At 53.8% G+C, this 23,290-nt stretch overlaps 1 protein-coding gene across 1 annotated transcript in view; it reads right to left on the reverse strand.

Moving 5' to 3' along the window:
- Positions 1 to 1,409: 1,409 nt before the first annotated feature.
- The window catches only part of ACBD6 (acyl-CoA binding domain containing 6), a 78,039-nt gene continuing 56,158 nt past the window's right edge, over positions 1,410 to 23,290 (reverse strand). Inside the window, exons 7-8 of the mRNA XM_056108152.1 lie at positions 4,511 to 4,541; positions 1,410 to 1,608 (exon numbers count right to left, since the gene is read on the reverse strand). Coding sequence (XP_055964127.1) covers positions 1,451 to 1,608; positions 4,511 to 4,541 — 189 coding nt within the window. The 3' untranslated portion in view covers positions 1,410 to 1,450. The remainder of the gene's footprint in view (positions 1,609 to 4,510; positions 4,542 to 23,290) is intronic.

Consider the following 23,290-nt stretch of genomic DNA (forward strand, 5'->3'; position numbering starts at 1 on the left):
TCAATTAGTGCTCGCCTGCAAACCTGCCCTCCTGAGCTAAGAGCGAGCCCGTGAGAAGCATGTCACTGCACCTAACAGGGATGGGAGTGGGACGAGGCTGAGTCTGTCCTTTCCTGGGCAGAACGGTCACACCTGGCCCCCGGCCCTGATGGATGGGCCGCCGTCTGCAGGTAATTGCCATCGGTGTTTAAGGTAAAGTGCCGTAATGGGCGATTTTTCAAATCTCAGGGTCACAAAAGAACTATTACTGCCTTTCCTGCGTGATGGTACCTGGAGAAAAACCCGATTGATTCGCCTGGGAAGTCCTTGGGGCACGGTCCGGCACCCAGACCTGACAGGATGGGGGTATGGAAGCTTCTGGAATGGCATGCCTGACTGGGCAGCATCTCAGGGCTCTGCGCCGTGTGCGTTTCCATCGGATGGGGCCTATGCGCCCGTGAGAACTTCGCACTAAGACAGCCAACGTCCCGTTTTGCACAGAGTAGCACCCGTCTGTTACGGGAGGACTTCTGGCTCTGTGCTCTGGGCTGACTCCCGGTTCTGAGCTCTGGGCTGAATCCTAGTTCTGTGCTCAGGGCCCACACCAGGCTCTGTGCTCGGAGCTCACTCCCGGCTCTGTGTTCGGGGCTGACTCCTGGCTCTGTGCTCAGGGATGACTCCTGGTTCTGTGCTCAGGGTTCACTCTTGGCTCTGAGCTGGGCCGACTCCTGGCTCTGAGCTCGGGGCTGACTCCTGGCTCTGTGCTCTGTCCCGCATGTGGCTGACTGGTGCACAGCTGGGCGTGGGCTAAGTGGGCTCCAAGCCCTACGTGCCTCCAGCTGGGTCCGGAGGAGAACGCCGGGGCAGGCACTCACCTGTGGCCGACCCTGCTCTGCTCCGGGAGCACTAGCCGGCCTGCGCCCCGAGCACCCCTGGGCGCAGCCCCAGACTCCCCAAAGACAGAAGCTCCCCCTGATTCTCGGGGAGGTGGGGGCGGCCGCGGGCGCCCTGTCCACGCGTCCAGGGGAGCGTCTGGGGGAAACGAGGGTCCCCGGCCACTGGGCATCCCACCTCCTACAACACCAGTGGCCGTGGCCAGCAGGGGGTGGCCGCTGCAGGCCGGGGGTGTCCCCAGACCCCCAAAGCGCGGGGTTCCCGCCTCCTGGGGCCCTTGGGTCGCTCAGGACTCACCTTCCAGAGGACTCCGGGCTGCTGCTGCCCGCCGCTGGCCGCATCTCTCCCGGGATGCAGTTCTTGCACGCCAAGCCCTCCCCCCCTCCCCACCCCCGGGGCTGCCCCGCAGGCTGCTGGCCCGGGTTCGAGCCCGGTCAGTGCCCCCTCCCGTCCCATCCCGGCCCGGTCCGGCAGACAAGGAACCACAGAGCCCGCGCAATCCCAGCACTTTATTAGTCCGCGCGGGGTGGAGTGCGACGTCACTGGGGCGCGTGACGTCACGCCGTGTCCCGTGACGTCACGCCGAGCTGGGCGCCGCGTGCGTCTGCAGCAGCGCGCGCAGGGCGTGGCAGCCCGTGACGTCGGCCGGGAGGCAGCCGTCCTGGTCCCGCCGCGCCGGGTCCGCGCCCGCGCGCAGCAACAGCTCCACGATGTCCTGGAACTCGCAGGCCGCAGCTGTGGGGGCAAGGGGCAGAGGTCAGCGGGGCCATGCAGGGGCAGTGCCCCCTGGACGCCCCCCCACCCCCGAGCCCTGCCAGGAGTGAGCCCCGAGCACTGAGCCGGGAGTGAGCCCTGAGCACTGAGCTGGGAGTGAGCCCCGAGCACAGAGCCGGGAGTGAGCCCCGAGCACAGAGCCGGGAGTGAGCCCCGAGCACAGAACCGGGAGTGAGCCCCGAGCACTGAGCCGGGAGTCAGCTCTGAGCACAGAGCTGGGAGTGAGCCCCAAGCACTGAGCTGGGAGTCAGCCCTGAGCACAGCTGATCATGGTCAAAACTAAATCAAACCAAGGAGAGGTAAGTAACAGAGCTAACGGTAACATCTGGGTTGGGACCACGCCCGGCGATGCTCAGGGCTGACTCCCGGCTCTGTGCTCAGGTGCTCAGAAATCACTTCTGGCGATGCTCAAGGCTGACTCCTGGCTCTGTGCTCGGATGCTCAGGAATCACTCCTGGTGATGTTCAGGGCTGACTCCCGGCTCCGTGCTCAGTGCTCAGGAATCACTCCTGGTGATGCTCAGGGTTGATTCCCGGTTCTGTGGTCAGTGCTCAAGAATCACTCCTGGGGATGCTCAGGGCTGACTCCCGGCTCTGTGCTCTGGAATCACTCCTGGCGGTGCTCACGGGGGGACCCTCGGGGAAGCCAGGCGCCGGCTGCACCCTGGCTGGCCGCGTCCAAAGCAAACGCCCTCCCCGCGGTGCTCTCGCTCTGAAGTTTTCTGAGCTCCAAGATCCCACGCGTGGGAGGGTGTTTCCCTCCCCACGGACCCGGAAGGGGCGTCAGAGCAGCGGCTCTGCAGAGGAAGGGCCTGGAGGGTCGTCACCAGCCAACCCACCCACCGACCCACCAAACGCTCTGAGCCCTCAGCCGCAGGCGGGGACCGTCAACGCTGCATGCAGTTCCCCACCGGGCCAGGCCAGCTAGGGCTGGCGCAAAAATTCATTAGTTAATTGTTCTCCGCGCCGCGAGCATCTGCTCGAAGATTCCCAAGACGGAGCCGCCTTCCAGAATGGGGGGACCGTCCCCCTCCCCGCCGCCTCTCGGGGTGGACAAAGGCGGGAGGCTTGAGGGGATGGTGAGGGGCCCCCCCATGAGAGGCCGACTCTGGGGGAGGGTCTCCCTAGTACTGGAAAACTGAGAAACGCCCCCAGGCAGGGCCCAGCCCGGGGCCAGCCGGGAGTATGAGGGGGGGGCGGAATTTATGGGACCCCCCCAGAGCCCCTATTCATCAAGTGCCTTGGGGGGCGGCCACAGCCCTGGCCCCGGTGGGGCGGGGGGGGGGGGGGAGATGGATTTTCAGGATTTTCATTCCCTTCTGGGTTCTATTGAATCCTCGGGGTCCGGGTGACGGATTTCTCTTTTTCGAAAAAAAAAAAAAAAAAAGAAAAAATTTATTTATTTTCCCTCCCACCACTGTGCAAGCGGGCAGGTTTGAGAACAGATGGCGTTTCACGGTGGGCTCGGGGGGCGACCGGGCCAGCCCACTTGGGGGGACACGTGACAGCACGAGCCAGGAGCAGCCTTGATTTCCCCGGGGAGCCACTGTGGCAGGGCTGTCACCTGGGGGGGGTGGGAGGAAGAGGCGGGGAAGGACGCCCCCCCCCCCCCCCAACGCTCCCAGCTCTTGGCAGCAAGGAAAACGGGCAGAGGCCAGGGCACCAGTGGGCGTCCCGTCGAGGGGGGGGGACACAGGGACCCTCTCAAGGGCGGCCGGAGCAGAGTGGCCTCTGGGGCCCCAGACTGGCCGCCACCCAGTTTTAATCGGAAGCGGCCAAGATTTACGGCCCGTTTCAGGGGGAGTTTGACGAGTGATATAATCAGAGACACAAGGACAGGCGCGGGGCGTTCAGTGATTCCTGAGGAGCAAGAGACGAGCCCCGGCCCCACCCCCCCTCCGCCCGTCTGAGGAGTTCGATGGAAGTTCCCAGAACGGGGTTCGGCCCGGAGTCCACCAATGCCCACGAGAGATGGGGGATTGGATGGAGGATAGAGAGTGAAAGGATAAAAAAATCTGTCCCGGGCTGGAGCGATAGCACAGTGGGTAGGGTGTTTGCCTTGCACGCAGCCGACCCGGGTTCGATTCCCAGCATCCCATATGGTCCCCCGAGCACAGCCAGGAGTAACTCCTGAGTGCATGAGCCAGGAATAACCCCTGTGCGTCGCTGGGTGTGACCCAAAAAGCAAAAAAAAAAAAAAAAAAAAAAAAAATCTGTCCCATGGATGCTAAGGACAGTTGCTGTTCGGATAGCACTGCAGCACTGTCCTCTCGTTGTTCGAGTCGCTCAAGCGGGCACCAGTAATGTCTCTGCAGTGAGACTGGTTGGGACTGTTTTTGGCATCTCAACGACGCCACGGGGAGCTTGCCAGGCTCTGCTGTTTGGATACACACGATATTCCTGTCTGGACAATCCTGAAAATTTCCTTCCAGTCTAGAGACCGCTTTAAAAAGATGAAACAGGGGGCCAGAGCGATAGCACAGCGGGTAGGGCGTTTGCTTTGCACGCAGCCGACCTGGGTTCAATCCCCGGCATCCCATAGGGTCCCCCAAGCACCGCCAGGAGTCATTCCTGAGTGCAGAGCCAGGAATGAGCCCTGAGCATCGCTGGGTGTGAACCAAAAAGCAAAAAAAAAAAAAGATGAAACAATAACAACAACACCACCAAGAAAAAAAAAAGAAGTGGAGCCATAGCACAGCGGGGAGGGTGTTGGCCTGGCACATGGCTGACCTGGGTTCCATCCCCGGCATCCCATAGGGACCCCCGAGCACCGCCAGGAGTGATTCCTGAGTGCAGAGCCGGGAGTCAGCCCCGAGCAGAGCTAAGCTCCCAACACTCATTCATCGTTCAGGAAAAGGACTTACCGTAGTGTAGTACCGTCTGGCCTTCGTTATCCTGGAAAAGAAGCAAAGAGAATCTGTGAAAAGGCAGGTTGGGCCATTGCGGGGGTGATGGCCCCACACCCTGGGTGGCACAGGGCGCCCCACGGCGGAGTTACTGCTGGGAAGATCCAAAGGGAACCCCTCAAACAGCAGCCTGGCCCCCAAAAACGTTGGAGGTACTTAACTTGGCTCACATTATAATATGTTTCCTAAATTCAGTTTCTTATTGATTTGAAAACCCATGGACTTACAGAGGAAGTAGCTTTTGCTTATTTTTTGGGGGGGGGGGGGTGATGACGGATGGGGGTGGGGAAGTTTTCAGAAATTTTCAGGGGACCACAAGCAGCGCTGAGGGTTAAACCAGGACTGGCCACATACAAAGTAAACTTCGGGTTTTTATTTATTTTGGGGTCACACCCGGCCTATGGGGACCCTATGGGGTGCTGGGGGACCCAATCCTGGTCCAATCCTGGGGACCAACCCGCTCCAGTCCCTAAGTAAGCAGTCTTTATTCTTTTTTTTTTTCCCGCTTTTTGGGTCACACCCGGTGATGCACAGGGGTTACTCCTGGCTCTGACTCAGGAATCACTCCTGGCAGTGCTCGGGGGACCCTATGGGATGCTGGGAATCGAACCCAGGTTGGCTGCATGCAAGGCAAATGCCCTCCCCACTGTACTATCACTCCAGGCCCCCAAGTTAGCAGTCTCTAATCCCTTTTCTCCGAATTCTAAATTAGACTCAGACTCTTCCATTTCACACTGAATGCTGGAGCGATAGCACAGTGGGTAGGGCATCTATGTGGCCGGCATGCCGGTTCGATCCCCGGCATCTCCTAGGGTCCCCTGAACCCCACCAGGAGTGACCTCTGAGTGTAGAGCCAGGAGTCAGCCCTGAGCATTGCTGGGTGTGCCCCCCAAAAAAAGCCAAATAAATAAAAATAAAACAAAAACACTCCACTTTGGAAAATGTGATTTTTTGAAAGCACAGCGTCCTAGAAACGGTTAGGAAGAGCCCAGTTCCTATAGGTCACTCAAAACTGGACAGCGGGAGTCCAGCCCAGTCCGGCCCACGTGGACGCTGCCCGTCTGGCCCAGGAGCTGCCGGGGCCGGTGTGTGGTGTCGCCTTTAATCACAGCATTCCCGGGACCCCGCGTTTCCCGGCGGTTGCCTCTCTCTTCCAGCTCTAATTGCTTATTTCCACTAGGGAGGCGGCGGCGTAATTAATTTCTGTTAATCACGTTTCCTGAGAAATACTAAATCTTCATCTCCCGCCCAATTTCCAATTAATTAAAAATGTTTCTCTAGCCCCCACCAGCGTCCCGGGCACCCTGCTAGGTACCGGGGGACATGGGAGGCGAGAGCAGAGATGGTCCCCGAGGTGATAAATCTTCCTCCTCTGGGAGGGAGGCACAGAGAGCGAATAAACAGACAAGAGCATCACACTGGGATGCTGTGTTCTGGGAACCACCAAGGCGCGTGGGGGAGTCTAGAGGGTCCCTCCCCACGGGGCTCTGCGGCGCCCCCTGCCTTCGGGAGGCTGCAAGAGCCAGGGGCAGAGGGATGCTTGGGTACCAAAGATGGGGAAAACACTGCTTCAAGCAGGTAGATTTCAGGTCTGGAGAGATGGCACGGCGGGGAGGGCGTTGGCCTGGCACGCGGACCGACCCGGGTTCGATCCCCGGCATCCCATGGGGTCCCCCGAGCACCGCCAGGAGTGATTCCTGAGTGCAGAGTCGGGAGTCAGCCCTGAGCATCGCCGGATGGAACCCAAAAAGCAATCAATCAATCAATCAATCAATAATCAAGAGTGATGAACCAGGGACCTGGGCATCGCCGGGTGGGATCCCAGAATAAAATAAAATCACAAGTTCTGAGCTGAAGCGATAGCACAGTGGGGAGGGCGTTTGCCCGGCACGTGGCCGACCCGGGTTCGATACCCAGCATCCCATAGGGTCCCCCGAGCACCGCCAGAGGAGTAATTCCTGAGCACAGAGCCAGGAGTCAGCCCTGCCCCACGAAAGAAGGCTGATTTCCAGGGGGTGTTTCTGGAAAGGGGGATTTCATCGCCAAGCCTGTGCCCTCCAATGTCACTGGTTGTGGAAGGGTTCAGGGATAGCGCATGAGGGGGACTTGGTGGGGGGGCGGGTGCCTCCCCCACATCCTGGTCACTCACAGCTAACCAGGGGGCATTAGCACTGCCCTTTGCAGCCTGGCGGGGTGGGAGGACAAAATGGGTGTGGGTGCTCTCCTCAGGGTGAAAGGGAACGGTCCTGTGTCTGTGGAGGCCCAGGAAAGCTTGGGTCACAGGCAGAGACAGAACCACAGGGGGAAGAAGTGTCTCCGGGAAGTCAACCCCCCCCCCCAGAAAAAAAAGTTCAGGGAAGCATTATTTGTGAAAAAGATAAAAAGAGGGACATCTTAAGTGATTGTAATAGACCCCAAGACCAAAATGAGCATGAATGTCAAAAAGGATTTCCTTTTTTTAAGTTTTTGCCATACCCAGCGATGCTCAGGGCTGACTCCTGGCTCTGTGCTCAGGGCTGACTCCTGGTGGTGCTCAGGGGACCCTATGGGATGTTGGGGATCGAACCCGGGTCTGCGGCGTACAAGGCAAACGCCCTACCTGCTGTACTATTGCTCTGGCCCCCAGGGTCCAAATCTAATTATTACTTTTTGGATCATGACAGCGTTAGTGCTTGACCAAGCTCTTAACTTTTAGTTAAGCATCATGGCGCTTCGGCCAGGCCCATTTCGATGCCAGGGTAGCACATAGCTCACCGCTTGCCCTGGGTCCATCCAGTCCCTCGTCGGGACCCTGCTTTTGGGGTGCTAGGAAGTAAGGGCAGCTGAGGCTTAGGTCGAGAGAACAGATACCCCAAGAGGTAATATTATCTGGAGTCAATCAACTCCCAAGTTACAAAAGCATAGCATTAACTCTCTTCCTGTGCCCAAACACAATTCTGCTGTGAATTAACTATTCAAAGGACTTAAGGACAAGTGAAAAACAATATTTGCAAGCCAACAGAGTCTGATTAGGAGATAAAGGTGATTGACCGGTAAACACCGAGGAATGGGAGCACTGTGATGGGAGTAACCCAACGAACCTAAACTCCCTGTGGCAAGGCAAGCGTTGGTTTGCTGATAAGGCAAACTAATGTTATCTTACAATGGACTATTTATATTTTTGCCAAACTTTCCAGAATAAAGCGCCCTTCACCTCGGTCCGAAGGCTTCCAGTCACTGCCTCTAAAACGCTGCATCTGGGGCAATAGCACGGTGGGGAGGGCGTTTGCCTTGCACGCGGCCGACCTGGGTTCGATTTCCAGCATCCCATAGGGTCCCCTGAGCACCGCCAGGAGTGACCCCTGAGCATCGGCTGGGTGTGACCCAAAAAGCAAAACAAAACAAAACAAAAAACCCCTGCTACATCTGTCCTTCGAAACTCAGCGACGCCCCCCAAAGATCTTGCTGTGTTACCAGCAGGGTCCCTCACCCGTCGCTGCTGGGATAAGCGTGACGGGACCCTTCCCTCCACTCCCCTCCCACCAGCTCGTACCTTGACGCCCACCAGCTCTAATTGGGGGCTTCTTCTGCATTGCGGTGCTGTGGGCTGAAGTGGTCTTGTGTTTAATGGGAAAGGAAATTCCTGATCCCTTGACTAATCGATCTGGTGAGTGGTCACGGGAAGCTAAGGAGCGTGACTTGCTGTCTGGGGTGACTAGAAAGCGGGCAGGGAGAGGGGGATAGCTAGACAGGAACACTGGGGTTCTCTCTGCTGTCCCCCACCAAGCCCGGTATTTTGGGGGAGACGCAGAGAAACAGCCAATGATTCCCACAATTTCCTAGTCAAATCTTCTTCGTCAATTCTTCGTTGGTGCATCTCTCGTATGCTAGTACGTAGGAATCAGGCACCCTGAAAAATCCGTTTTGATATTTTTCGGGGGTCGGGGGGGTTGTCACACTTGTCTGTGCTCAGGGCTTGGGGAGCACATGGGGGTCGAACCCAGGTCAGGTGCATGAAAGGCAAGCGCCCTCCCCGTGGGACTAGGACTCTGGATCCCCAAATCTTTTTTTTTTTTTTTGCTTTTTGGGTCACACCCAGCGATGCTCAGGGGTCCCTCCTGGCTCTGCACTCAGGAATCACTCCTGGCAGTGCTCGGGGGACCCTATGGGATGCTGGGACTCGAACCCAGGTGGGCCGCGTGCAAGGCAAACGCCCTACTCACTGTGCTATTGCTCCAGCCCCCCCAAATCTTTTTAATCATCATTAATAATTATAACCAACCGCTCCATTACAGTCCTGTTATGATTAAGGTAACTCATAAAACAACCTTCACGTATCCACACAATCTTGACCTCTGTTCCTTCTCTTCTGGAAAAAAAAATTTGTATTCAAGCATAAATATGACTCCAAACATTATTATTTTTTCTCTCTCGGTAACCTCAAAACAGAAGATAGAAACCCAAACCTTTAGGATTTTTTTTTTCTTATTTTACAAACATTCTGTTTTTCAATATATTACGGAAGAATAAATGGAATTGAACGTCAAGCATGAGTAAGTGAAAGCTTTTACTTATCCGGTTTACAACTTATATCAGCTAATTTTTCTAAATTTAAGTTGATTAAATTTTTGGGGTTGTTTTCTTTTGAATGGCCGCCCCAGCACAGCGCTGTTTGTCATCGTTATTTATGTGTTTCCACTCTGTTTCAGCTGAAAGAAGTGCTCCAATTTAATAAATATAGAGTTGTTATAAACTGCAGCAAAAAACAATCCCAATAAATTAAAATTGGCCGTACATCTGCGGTTCTTGCAAAAGGAACGCATGGGGAGGCGAAATCGGAAAGAAAAAAAAAAATAATACTTCGGCTGAATTAAAACAAACACAAAGTAACCTACCCAAGTTAAGAAATATTGGAACACTGCTGGGCTTTCAGGTTACAAAAGCTACACAATGACAATGGAAGAAAAGGGACTTAATTTTGGGGTGGGAAGATGGTTCTAGAAACAATCACTTCACTTATCACTTAATCCCCGTTATTCATCGATTTATTCGAGCGGGTGCCAGTAACGTCTCCATTCATCCCGGTTGCGTGCTAGCGTAGCCCAATGGTATCTGTTCGTTTTAGGAACATGTAGAGCCTCAAACTGATCATTTAGGGTCTTGACGAAGAAGTCTGACCATCTTGTAGGTGGGCGTCCACGTGAACATGTGAACAAGCTAATCTCTAGAAACAAACAAACAAAAAAACCCCACTACCTTCGTAATCCTTGATTTTCCTATCCCTGAAATTTCTCTAGCATATAAAGATGACTAGGAGTCAAGGGCAGAGAAAACATCAGCATTTTAATTAATTAATTAATATTTTGGTTTTTGGGTCCCACCCGGCGATGCTCGGAGTTCCTCCTGGCTCTGCACTCAGGAATCACACCTGGCAGTGCTCGGGGGACCCTATGGGATGCTGGGGATCGAACCCGGGTCAGCCGTGTGCCAGGCAGATGCCCTCCCTGCTGTGCTATCGCTCCAGCTCACATCCATATTTTTATATGGTCTGATTGATAAAATCTTAATGATTTTATTTTTTTGGCTTTTTGGGTCACACCCAGCTGATGCTCAGGGCTGACTCCTGGCTCTGCACTCAGGAATCACTCCTGGCGGTGCTCGGGGGACCCTAGGGGATGCCGGGGATCGAACCCAGGTTGGTCACGTGCCAGACAAACACCCTCCCTGCTGTACTATCTCTCAGACCCTAATCTATCTCATTTAATTTTTGGAGGGAGCTAGAATTGCTCAGGGCTGACTCCTGGCTCTGCACTCAGGAATCACTCCTGGCGGTGCTTGGGGGACCCTATGGGATGCTGGGAATCGAACCCAGGTCGGCCGCGTGCAAAGCAAACGCCCTACCCGCTGGGTTCTCGCTCCAGCCCCAAAACCTTAATGATGTAATAGTTACAGTGCGTGAACAGAGATCTTTCAACTAAAGCACTAAAACTTTCTGGGTCTGGGTATAGAATCAACAAACAGCCGGGATCTGTTAGAAATTCCTCTGACATAATCAAACTTACAGCAAGAGGCACGAAGACGTGAACAGGGCATCGTCTACTTACCTAACTGTCTCTTAATGTTCCCTACTGGGTAAATTATAAATAAAATTGGGGTTGGAGCGATAGCACAGCGGGAAGGGCGCTGGCCTTGCATGGGGCTGATCTGGGTTCGATCCCCGGCACCCCATAGGATCCCCTGAGCACCGCCAAGGAGTGATTCCTGAGCACCGCTGGGTGTGACCCTGAAGTTGTAGCACTGTAGCACTGTCCTCCCGTTGTTCATCGATTTGCTCGAGCGGGCCCAGTAACGTCTCCACTGTGAGACTTGTTGTTACTGTGTTTGGCATACGGAGTACGTCACGGGTAGCTTGCCAGGCTTTGCCATGCAGGCGAGATACTCTCGGTAGCAAGCTGGGGCTCTCCGAGAGGGGCAGAGGAATCGAACCCAGCTCAGTTGGCTGGCTGCATGCAAGGCAAACACCCTACCGCTGTGCTATCACTCCAGCCCTGAGTTAAAAAAAAAAAAGCCAAAAATAAACCTTGGAGTTGGGGGGATGATTCAGGGGTCCCCGAGCACTGAATGGCCAGTTCTGTTTGGCTGAGTCTCACCAGGAGTGGTCCTGGTGTGTGTGTGTGTGGGCGTCCCTGAGCACTGTTTGGGAGCACCCCCCCAACGCTTGATGCTAATGAGAGAGGCATCTCTCCTCTTCTGGTCCAGAAGATGAACTGACGGTGCTGAATCCTGGTGCCTGTGGGGGGGCTGGGTGGCACGGCAGGGCTGAAGTAGGGGTGCTCAGGAGTGGGAGGCGTGAGGGGGGAAGAGTGAGAAGTCTCAGGATTTGGGGCCTTCAACGGAAGCGAGGGCTGAGGTCACGCATGCAGGCATGTCAGCAGAAACGGGCACAGTGGAATGTCATGTGCTGAGCCGGGGAAGGCGGGGGGTCTCAGCTACTGAGATGGGGTGCCAGGGTCCCCCAGCAGGCAGAGAGAGACCACCAGGGACACCCCAGGGGGGAGAAGCAGCCGGCCAGCCCGCACCCTCCCCTGTGGAAAAACCGCGTCCACATAAAACAGCAGGATTCGGATTTTCGGTCCATAAATGCTCCACCGTTGCGTCTCCCGCGAAAATCCCCGGGCAAATTTAGCGGATGATAAATCAAACAGTCAAACCGAACAGAGCTGGGGGCCGGAGCGATAGCCCAGCGGGGAGGGCATTGGCCTGGCACGCAGCTGACCCGGGTTCGATCCCCGGCATCCCATCCCGAGCACCGCCAGGAGTGATTCCTGAGTGCAGAGCCAGGAGTCAGCCCTGAGCACCGCTGGGTGTGACCCAAAAAAAGCAAATTGAATTTTTTGCCTCTGCAATTTCAAGGTTCACTCTCTCCTTAATGGAACAAGATTCATCAGGGACCCAAACTCAACTCGAGTTCCTTCCCTCGTCCCGAAAGCAGTGGTGATTTCTACCATCGAGTGAGAAGGGGAAGTTCCTTCCTGTTTTCTCTGATTTGGGCTATGGTAAGAAACTCTTCTTGTTTCTTTTTTTCTTTCTTTTTGCTTCTTTGAGTCACACCCAGCAATGCTCAGGGGTTCCTCCTGGCTCATGCACTCAGGGTTACTCCTGGCGGTGCTTGGAGGACCATATGGGATGCTGGGAGTCGAACCCGGGTCAGTCGCGTGCAAGGCAAATGCCCTCCCCGCTGTGCTATTGCTCTAGCCCCTTGTTTCTATTTTTTTTTTCTTTTTGGGTCACACCCAGCCGATGCCCAGGGGTTACTCCTAGCTCTGCACTCAGGAATCACTCCTGGCGGTGCTCGGGGAACCCTAGGGGATGCCGGGGATCGAACCTGGGTCGGCCGCATGCCAGGCAAACGCCCTCCCCGCTGTGCTATCGCTCTAGCCCCCTTATTTCGAATTTTTCCCTGATATTAGGTAACTTAATTATTTGCGGGGGAAGTGGTTGTTCGGTTTTGGTTTGGGGGCCACCCATGGTAATGCTCAGAGCCTACTCCTGGCAGAGCTTGAGGGCCCAAACGGGACGATACAGCAGGCGGGGAGGGCGCTGGTCTTGCACGTAGCTAATGCGGGTTCGATCCCCTGCACCCCATAGGGTCCCCTGAGCACAGAGCCAGGAGGAAGCCCTGAGCATCGCCGGGTGTAGCCCTCAAATGAAATAACTGAACTAACCAACAAAATAAATCATGCCAGGGTGCGACACTGCTCTACCCCATGACGGGGATGACTCACACCATCTTGTCTGGCCCAACCGAGGTCTGACCTCCCGGCCACTAAGTCTCAGCTGACCAGCCCGCTCTGCGGACACTTGGGGGTGCTGGATTTCTCTCCCTACAACAACAGCTCCCCGAGTGCAGACCTGCGGGGCCCCCAAGTCACGGGAGGCCTGGGTACAGAGGCTGCATCTCTGACAGCCCAGAAAGAGCGTGTGGAGGGGGTTGGAGTCATAGCACAGCAGGGAGGGCATTGGCCTGGCAAGCGGCGGACCCGGGTTCGATTCCTGGCATCCCATAGGGTACTCCGAGCACCGCCAGGAGTGATTCCTGAGTGCAGAGCCAGGAGGAACCCCTGAGCATCAACGGGTGGGACCCAAAATCAGGAAGGAAGGAAGGAAGGAAGGAAGGAAGGAAGGAAGGAAGGAAGGAGAAAGGAAGGAAGGGAGCTTTTAGGTTGGAGAAATAGCACACAAATTAAGATGTTCGGGCTGGAGCGATAGCACAGTGGAGTGGAAAGGGTGTTTGCCTGGCATGTGGCTGACCCGGGTTCGATCCCCAGCATCCAATAGGGTCCCTCGAGCACCGCCAAGAGTGATTCCTGAGTGCAGAGCCAGGAGTCAGCCCTGAGCATCGCCGGGTGTGACCCAAAAAGCCAAATAATAATAATAATAATAATAATAATAACTATAATAAAGAGGGAAGGGGGCCAGAGCAATAGCACAGCAGGGAGAGCGTTTGCCTTGTACACAGCTGACCCAGGTTCGATCCCTGGACCCGGGTTCAATCCCTGGCATCCCATAGGGTCCCCTGAGCACCGCCAGGAGTGATTCCTGAGTGCAGAGCCAGGAGTCAGCCCTGAGCATCCCTGGGTGTGACCCCACCCCCCGCAAAAAAAAGAGGGCATGGGTGGATGGGGTCACTGGAGAGAATTCTCTGGGGGACCCTCCTGATGAAATGTGGGCAGGAAACGGGACACAATCCCTCAAGCTGGTCCTCAAAATGCGCGGGACGGGGGGCTGGAGCAATAGCACAGCGGGGAGGACGTTTGCCTTGCACGCGGCTGACCCGGGTTCGATTCCCAGCATCCCATATGGTCCCCTGAGCACCGCCAGGAGTAACTCCTGAGTACAGAGCCAGGAGTAACCCCTGTGCATCGCCAGGTGTGACCCAAAAAGCCAAAAAAAAAAAACTGCGCGGCAGGGCTAAGGGCTGAGAATTGGATGGTTCCGCTAAGGACACTCTGCTTTATTACTGCTCCAAAAAACAAAAAAAAAGGGGGGGGAGAAATTTGGGGGCCACATTTCAGAGCAGACGGCAGTGACGATGCTGAAATCTCTCTAGTCAGTTCGATAATAATTTCCAAATGTACTTAATGGGCTATTTAATCAGCAATTAGAAATCAAATCTTGCGACCCCGCAGAAGACGTCAAAGTTATGTATGCTCGGGCCCAGAGATTGCGAAATTAAACTTTCATCTAATTAGCATGCCTCGGAGAAAGATATTTTAAAATTAAAATCTTATTTAATTAGTGTCCCCGTAATCTATATTGAAATTTGTCTGCGCCCTGCTGACTTCTGAAAATGTAGGCAGGGCCTGGTGAAGGGGCAGGAAGGGTCCGACCAAATCCAAACACAGGAAACAGTTTGCAGACAAGCTGACACACACAGACAAGCAGACACACACACACAGACACACAGATACACAGAGACACACAGACAGGCACACACAGACACCGACACACACAGATTGACACACAGACACACACAATCAGACACAGAGAAACAGACACACAGAGACATGCAGACACACAGACAAGCAGACACACACACAGACACAAACATGAACACACACACAGACACACAGACAGAGACAAACAGACACAGAGAAACAGACAGACACAGACACACAGAGACATGCGGATACACACAGATGCACACATGAACATACACAGACACAGACAAACATGGACACAGTAGACACATAGACACGCAGACACACACAGATACACAGACACACATAGACACACAGACATGCAGACATACAGACACACAGACATGCAGACACACATCAACATGCACAGACACACACGTAGACACACAGACAAATAGAGACACACAAACATACACACCTAGACACACAAACACACAGACACATAGAGACACACATAGACATGCAGAAACACAGACACACCGGACACACACACAGACACACAGATACACACAGACACACACGGACACAGATAGACACACAGACAGGTACACACAGACACGAAGACACACACATGGACACACATAGACATGCAGACACACACACCAGACACAGACATGAAGACACACACAGACACATCGACACACACACACACACACACACACACACACACACGCAGACACCCCCCAGGAGGCATGGTCCCGAGCTCCCTGCACAGAGAGGGCATCACTGCCTGGAGCTTGCCGTGGGGGCTGGGAACCCTCCCCGCCATGCCCCTCCTTCGCTGGCCGGAGTGCTTGGCCAGGTGCTGGTGGCGGGTACCTGCTTCTCGGAGCAGCCGGGCAGATGCAGGGGGTTGGGGAGAGACACTGCATCCCTCAAGAGCCACTGATTGGATTAACAGCCTAATTCCCAGCAGATGAACAGAATACTGATGTCCCTCAGCCCCAGGACAAAAGGAAGACACAATCCGATCTACAGCAGATTTAACCCTCTACCTCCGGGCCCCGCTCTCCCGAAACAGGACCCCCGAAACAGACCCCCCTGTTTCCCCGTCACCAGCACCCGCTTCATCCTCTGCAGGCTAATTGGCAAGCTTGTCAGGTCACAGGAGGTTTCTTCCTCCTCTCCCGGTTACTCTCTGCACCCCCCTGCCTGCTTCTGGGGTCTCCCAAGGGGAGGTGAAATATTCCAAGGCCCGGTGGGGGGGTGGGGCAATGGAAACTGAACCCAGTCTGAGGGCGCATGGAAACTGAACCCAGTCTGAGGGCACATGGAAACTGAATCCAGTCTGAGGGCGCGGGGCGGAGGGTCGCACACAGATTCGGAGACCAGACTCCCCTGGCCCGGCCGACAAGGGACGCGGGTGACGGGCCACCGGGTCCCTAGCGATGCACACCGTTGTGTTTGCTCCCGGTTCCACCTCTCAGAGCTGCTGGGATGCTAATGGCTAAGCACCGGCTGGAAAAAGGCCGACTCTGCCGTGGGTGTGCAGTTAAGGGCTCATTGACCTCACCTCAGGCGGGAAGGGGCCGCATCAACAAGCCTGTGGAGGCGTTTCCTCTGTCACCGGCCAGCGCGACCACCCAGTGGGCCCAGAGGATGGTGGTGGCGACTGGTGGGACTCAAGCCTCCCTGCACCCCATAGAGCTACTATCAAATGACCTCATTTCGGGCTGGAGCGATAGCACAGTGAGAAGGGTGTTTGTCTTGCACACGGCTGACCCGGGTTCGAGTCCCAGCATCCTATAGAGTCCCCCCGAGCACCGCCAGGAGTGATTTCTGAATACAGAGTCAGGAGTCAGCCCTGAGCATCACCAGGTGTGGCCCAAAAAGCGGAAAAAAAAAAGAGAGTAACGTTATTTCCCAAAGGGGATGCCCAAGGCTGGTCTTAGTCTTCAAGGAAAACCTCTCTCTGGGGCCATGCATGAGCTGGGCAGAGCTTTGCCGGGATTCTTGGGGTCTCCTTGAGGTTTCCCTAGAGCCCCTTCGGCGGGGCCAGACCCACCCCAGAAATCCTTGCGGGCCTTCCTTGAGGCCCGCACCTGAGTCTTCCTGTTTGCCACAGGACAGGCCCGAGGGGGCCAACCCTCTGCAGCCCGCCACACCCTAGCCCTACTCTTCTGGGGCCTTTGACATGCATGAGACACTATAAGTAAGCTACAGCGGCCTGAGACATTGTACCTAAGCTACATCGGACTGAGACATTGTACCTAAGCTACAGAGGCATGAGACATTGTACATAAGCTACATCTGAACGAGACACTGTGTACAAGCTACATCAGAACGAGACATTGTACCTAAGCTACACTGGAATGAGACACTATACATAAGCTACATCAGAAGGAGACACTGTACATAAGCTACATCTGAAGGAGACACTGTACATAAGCTACATCTGAATGAGACACTGTACCTAAGCTACAGCGCCATGAGACATTGTACATAAGCTACCTCGGAACAAGACATTGTACCTAAGCTACAGCAGCATGAGACATTGTACATAGGCTACATCTGAAGGAGACACTGTACATAAGCTACATTGGAATGAGACACTGTACATAAGCTACATCTGAACCAGACACTGTACATAAGCTACATCGGAAGGAGACATTGTACCTAAACTACAGTGGCATGAGACATTGTAAATAAGCTACATCAGAACGAGACATTGTACCTAAGCTACACTGGAATGAGACACTATACATAAGCTACATCAGAAGGAGACACTGTACATAAGCTACATCTGAACCACTGTACATAAGCTACATCTGAACGAGACACTGTACCTAAGCTACAGCGCCATGAGACATTGTACATAAGCTACCTCGGAACAAGACATTGTACCTAAGCTACAGCAGCATGAGACATTGTACATAGGCTACATCTGAAGGAGACACTGTACATAAGCTACATTGGAATGAGACACTGTACATAAGCTACATCTGAACCAGACACTGTACATAAGCTACATCGGAAGGAGACATTGTACCTAAACTACAGTGGCATGAGACATTGTAAATAAGCTACATCAGAACGAGACATTGTACCTAAGCTACACTGGAATGAGACACTATACATAAGCTACATCAGAAGGAGACACTGTACATAAGCTACATCTGAACCACTGTACATAAGCTACATCTGAACGAGACACTGTACCTAAGCTACAGCGCCATGAGACATTGTACATAAGCTACCTCGGAACAAGACATTGTACCTAAGCTACAGTGGCATGAGACATTGTATATAAGCTACATAGGAAGGAGACATTGTACCTAAGTTACAGCGGCATGAGACATTATACATAAGCTACATCTGAAGGAGACACTGTACATAAGCTACATCTGAACGAGACACTGTACCTAAGCTACAGCGCATGAGACATTGTACATAAGCTACCTCGGAACAAGACATTGTACCTAAGCTACAGTGGCATGAGACATTGTATATAAGCTACATAGGAAGGAGACATTGTACCTAAGCTACAGCGGCATGAGACATTGTACATAAGCTACATCTGAAGGAGACACTGTACATAAGCTACATTGGAATGAGACACTGTACATAAGCTACATATGAACAGACACTGTGCATAAGCTACATTGGAAGGAGACATTGTACCTAAACTACAGTGGCATGAGACATTGTAAATAAGCTACATTGGAATGAGACATTGTACCTAAGCTACAGCAGCATGAAACATTGTACATAAGCTACACCTGAACAGACACTGTACATAAGCTACATTGGAATGAGACATTGTACATAAGCTACATATGAACAGACACTGTGCATAAGCTACATCAGAAGGAGACACTGTACTTAAGCTACATCTGAACGAGACACTGTATCTAAGCTACAGCAGCATGAGACATTGTACGTAAGCTATAGTGGAACGAGACATTGTACTTAGGCTACATCAGAACGAGACATTGTATCTAAGCTACAGTGGCATGAGACATTGTACATAAGCTACTGCCATTGTACAAAAGCTACAGTGGCATGAGACATTGTTCATAAGCTACATCTAAACGAAACATTGTACCTAAGCTACATTGGAATGAGACATTGTACCTAAGCTACATGGGAATGAGACATTGTACATAAGCTACACCTGGAAGGAGACACTGAACATAAGCTACATCTGAACGAGACACTGTACATAACCTAAAAGCTACATCAGAACAGACATTGTACCTAAGCTATATCGGAAGGAGACATTGGCATGAGACATTGTTCATAAGCTACATCAAACGGAGACATTGTACATAAGCTACATCGGATTGAGACATTGTACCTAAGCTACATCAGCATGAGACACTGTACAAAAGCTACACTCAAAGACCCCTGGCAACAGAACCACCTCTCCAATTACAAGGAAGATCAAATACATTTATTTGTGGGTAGGGGGATACTGGGGGGGGGGGGAAGACAAAGGGAAAAAAAACTCAACTAAGATCTATGAGCTCCCAGCACGGGACAACCTTAACCACGAGCCGGGCCTGGGGTTTCCCTTCTTCTCAGGACATAAAAACACCCCCGCATGTGTGTGTTGATACGGCGTTGGCAGAACCACAGCGGCTGTGATTGGGGAGGGGGTCAGGCCCATCCGATGGATAAGGAGGCTGAGGTCCAGAGGGATTAAGAGTGACCCCCAGGACGCCGCCAAGGCTGTTGCAGAATTAGAACTTAAACCCTCGTGGGGCCTCTTCCATAAGGAAATTAATGAAATGGCCTGTTTGGAGACACGGTGGCTAATCCCTCGCCCAAGCCCAGAGCCCAGTGCCCCGGATCCCGGCTGAAACCCCAACCCACCCGAGGAACCCGCTTTTAATCCACGAGAACCTGGCGGGCTGCAGGAACCAGGTTAAAGACCAGGACTGGGCCGGCAGGGCCTCACGTAAGCAGACTGCTGGCTTGATAAATACATACAGGAATAATTAAAATATAAGGGGTTTAGCGGACCTAATCGCCTTTGAATAATCTCAGCCACAAAGCCGGTAGGGCACTGCTGGCCCCGGGCCCGCGGGGACCAGCTGTCGGGCATCAGAGCGGCTGGGACGATGGCCCCATCACATGGGGGAGGGAGCAGAGCGGGCCCTCCTGGGGGCTGTCACCCAGGTGTAGAGGAAACCCAGGAAAGGAAATACTAAGCACAGGAGGAGGGGCTGGAGCCATAGCACAGCGGGGAGGGCGTTTGCCTGGCACGCGGCCGACCCGGGTTCGATTCCCAGCATCCCATATAGTCCCCCGAGCACCGCCAGGAGTGATTCCTGAGTGTGGAGTCGGGAGTCAGCCCTGAGCATCGCCGGGTGGGACCCAATAAAGCAAAGAAAACAAAAAACCCCCAAAACACAGGAGGAGTTTGGGAAATGCAAACCCCCCACCCCCACCCTCCACCCCTGGCCCCAAAGAGAGCTGCCCACTCCCTGCTTAGAACCACTTAAACCCAGCCGTTTCCAGGTCGTCTTTAATCGTTTGTGAAGCCAGCATTAAGGACCGCAGCCCCAAGAGCGCCAAGGCATCTGGGATTAAAATACAGATACTCGCAAGCGGGTTCTGAGCCCACCGCGAACCCCCATCTGTCTGGGGGCTTCATCTGGCAGTGCTCAGGGCTGACTCCTGGCTCCGCACTCAGGGATCACTTCTGGCAGTGCTCGGGGAACCCTAGGGGATGCTGGGGATCGAACCCAGGTCAGCCGCATGCCAAGCAAACGCCTTCCCTGCAGTGCACTAGCTCCGGACCCTCTGTTCTTTTTTCCCTTCTTGTTTTTTTTTTTTTTGGTCACACCCGGCGATGCTCAGGGGTCACTCCTGGCTTTGCACTCAGGAATCACTCCTGGCAGTGCTCGGGGAACCCTATGGCATGCCAGGGATCGAACCTGGGTCGGCCGCATGCAAGGCAAATGCCCTACTCGCTGTGCTATTGCTCCAGCCCTTCTTCTTCTTGTTTTTAAGTCACACCCGGCGATGCTTAGAACCTATTCCTGTCTCTGGGCTCAGGAATCACTCCTGGCGGGGCTCGGGGGATCCTATGGGATGACGGGGATCGAACCCGGGTCGGCCACGTGCAAGGCAAATGCCCTCCCCGCTGTGCTATCGCTCCAGCTCCCTACAATGTGGTCTTTGAACAATTCCCTGTTTTCTTAAAATATATATATATATTTTAATGTATATTATATATGGGGGGATGGGCTGGAGCGATAGCACAGCGGGTAGGGCGTTCGCCTTACAAGCGGCCAACATGGCCGACCCGAGTTCGATTCCTCCGCCCCTCTCGGAGAGCCCGGCAAGCTCCCGAGAGTATTCGATATGCCAGACACAGTAACAACAAAGTCTCCAATGGAGACGTTACTGGGCCCGCTCGAGCAAATCGACGATCAACGGGAGGGAAAAAAAAAAATATATGGGGATCTGGGGGAAGGATACTGGGAACACTGGTGGTGGAGAATGGGCACTGGTGAAGGGATGGGTACTTAAATATTGTTTGAATATCATGAAAGTTTGTTAAGTCTGTAACTGCATCTCACGGTGATCCATTAAAATAAAATTAAATTAAAAAAATAAAAGCGTATATACGTATTTTAATGTAAATTTCCACTGGACCTGGGGGTCTCTCCTCATCTGCTCGTGACAGGCTGCCTCTCAGAGGACCCATTATAGTCGGGGACACTGTTTTTATGGTTCTATAACACCAACTGACATTTATTGGAGCTTCACATCAGATGTTCCATCAACGGCCGTGCAGGAAGAACACTAACCGAGTGTGCTGTGTTAGGCGAATACCTTCAGCGCGGGACACTTTTCAAGGCCGTCCGGCCCAGGGGGTCAGTTGGTTTTTTTTTTTTTACTGCACCGGCTAATGCTTTGAGAGTATCTTGATGGGATGAAGGAAATTGGATTGTGCCCCATTTGCTGGGTTAAAACAAGCCTTTTTTTTTATTTATCCCATTAGAGGAACACAAGAGAAACCTTTTAAATGTCACTAAAAATTTCCCTGCATTGCAAAACCCAGTCAAAGGGTTTTAATTTTCTGGGAGAACTCTTAAGTAATATAGGATGTCAAGGTTTAATAAATGGCAGGAAGGGACACTTCTCGATAGGGGAGCCTTTTTAAAAAAAAAAATGAAATAAAACAAAACAGGTATTTCTGCAGGTTGAGCTCCACTGAGGGAAAAAGTGTAGGGTCCATAATGCAAATTTCTAGCACATTAACAGATCCACAGTCGCTTAATAAAACGTGGCAAACTGTTTCCAGCACATGCTAACTGCATGTTAAAAAAAATTAAAAATTATTTTTTGGGGGGTTGGAGTGATAGCACAGCGGGGAGGGCGTTGGCCTGGCACGTGGCCGACCCAGGTTCGATCCCTGGCAACCCATAGGGTCCCCCGAGCACCGCCAGGAGTGATTCCTGAGTGCAGAGCCAGGAGGAAGCCCTGACCATCGCCGGGTGGGACCCAAGAAGCAAAAAAATAAATAAATAAAAATAAAATTCTTGTTTCTTGTTTTTAGGTGGGCTGGAAAGACAGCACAGCAGGGAGGGCGCTGGCCTTGCAGGTGACTGACCCACGTAGGTCCCTGACACCCCATAGGGCCCCCTGAGCCCTTCCAGGGCTAAGTCCTGGGTGTGGCCCCCTACCCCAACCAAACCCATCTCCTTGGGCGCTGGAGCGAGCATGGAGTTGGGGTGCTCCGCATACGACCAACACGGGGTTTGTCCCCAGCATGGCAAGTCCCCTGAGCATTGCAGGGGGCAGCCCTGGGGGACCCCTGAGCATGAGTGGGGGTGACCCAGGTGACCCCGGACACCACTGGGTCTGCGCAGGGTCACCCGCCTGGCTGAGAACTGCCGGGGAAGTCCTGGAAACCCCCCCTTTGGCTAACGTCTATTGGAGGTTCGACGAAAAGTGGGCCCGGCACTGACCCCTGGGGTCTCTGGGGGCAGCGCTGCGACATGCTGGCTGGCCAGGAAAGGGGGAGCGGGGGATGGGGGATGAGAGAGGAAGAACCACAGCTGTTGTGGGGCGCCCCCGCTCCCCCCCCCCCCCGCTGTTAAAACACGCTCTAGGGGCTGGAGCGAGAGCACAGCGGGGAGGGCGTTTGCCTGGCACGTGGCCGACCCGGGTTCGATTCCCAGCATCCCATAGGGTCCCCCAAGCACCGCCAGGGGTAATTCCTGAGTGCAGAGCCAGGAGGAACCCCTGTGCATCGCCGGGTGTGACCCAAAAGAGCCAAAAAAAACCTACAAAAAAACAAAAAACAAAACACTCTCTAATGTGCATGGAGAAGCGAGGACCCCCCGGATGCCAGCCCCCGCTGAAGCACGTTCCTTCCCCAGCATCTCAACGCCCCTCGTTATTAGCTGCTCTGGCCCCTCCAGAGAGGGAGGACGCCTGTCTGTCTTGGCCATCGGGGTCAGCAACTACGCAGACGCTGCCCATGTGATTGGACGGGGAGAATGCCGCGGAACTTGGTCTGCCAAGTCTGTCCACACTGACGTAAGAACTATCAAAAAAAAAAAAAAAACGGGAGGGGGGGTTTGTTGGGCCACACCTGGCGATGCTCAGGGCTGACTCCTGACTCTGTGCTCAGGAATCACTCCTGGCGGTGCTCGGGGGACCCTATGGGATGCCGGGGATCGAACCCGGGTCAGCCACGTGCCAGGCCAACGCCCTCCCCGCTGTGCTATCGGTCCGGGCCCTCGTCTTAATTTTTTTTTAAGGAATTTTGTTTTATTTTCTGTTTGGGGGCCACACCCGGCGATGCTCAGGGCTGACT

The sequence above is a fragment of the Sorex fumeus genome, unplaced genomic scaffold (assembly GCF_029834395.1).
Source record: "Sorex fumeus unplaced genomic scaffold, SorFum_2.1 ptg000195l, whole genome shotgun sequence".
Lineage (NCBI taxonomy): Eukaryota > Metazoa > Chordata > Mammalia > Eulipotyphla > Soricidae > Sorex > Sorex fumeus.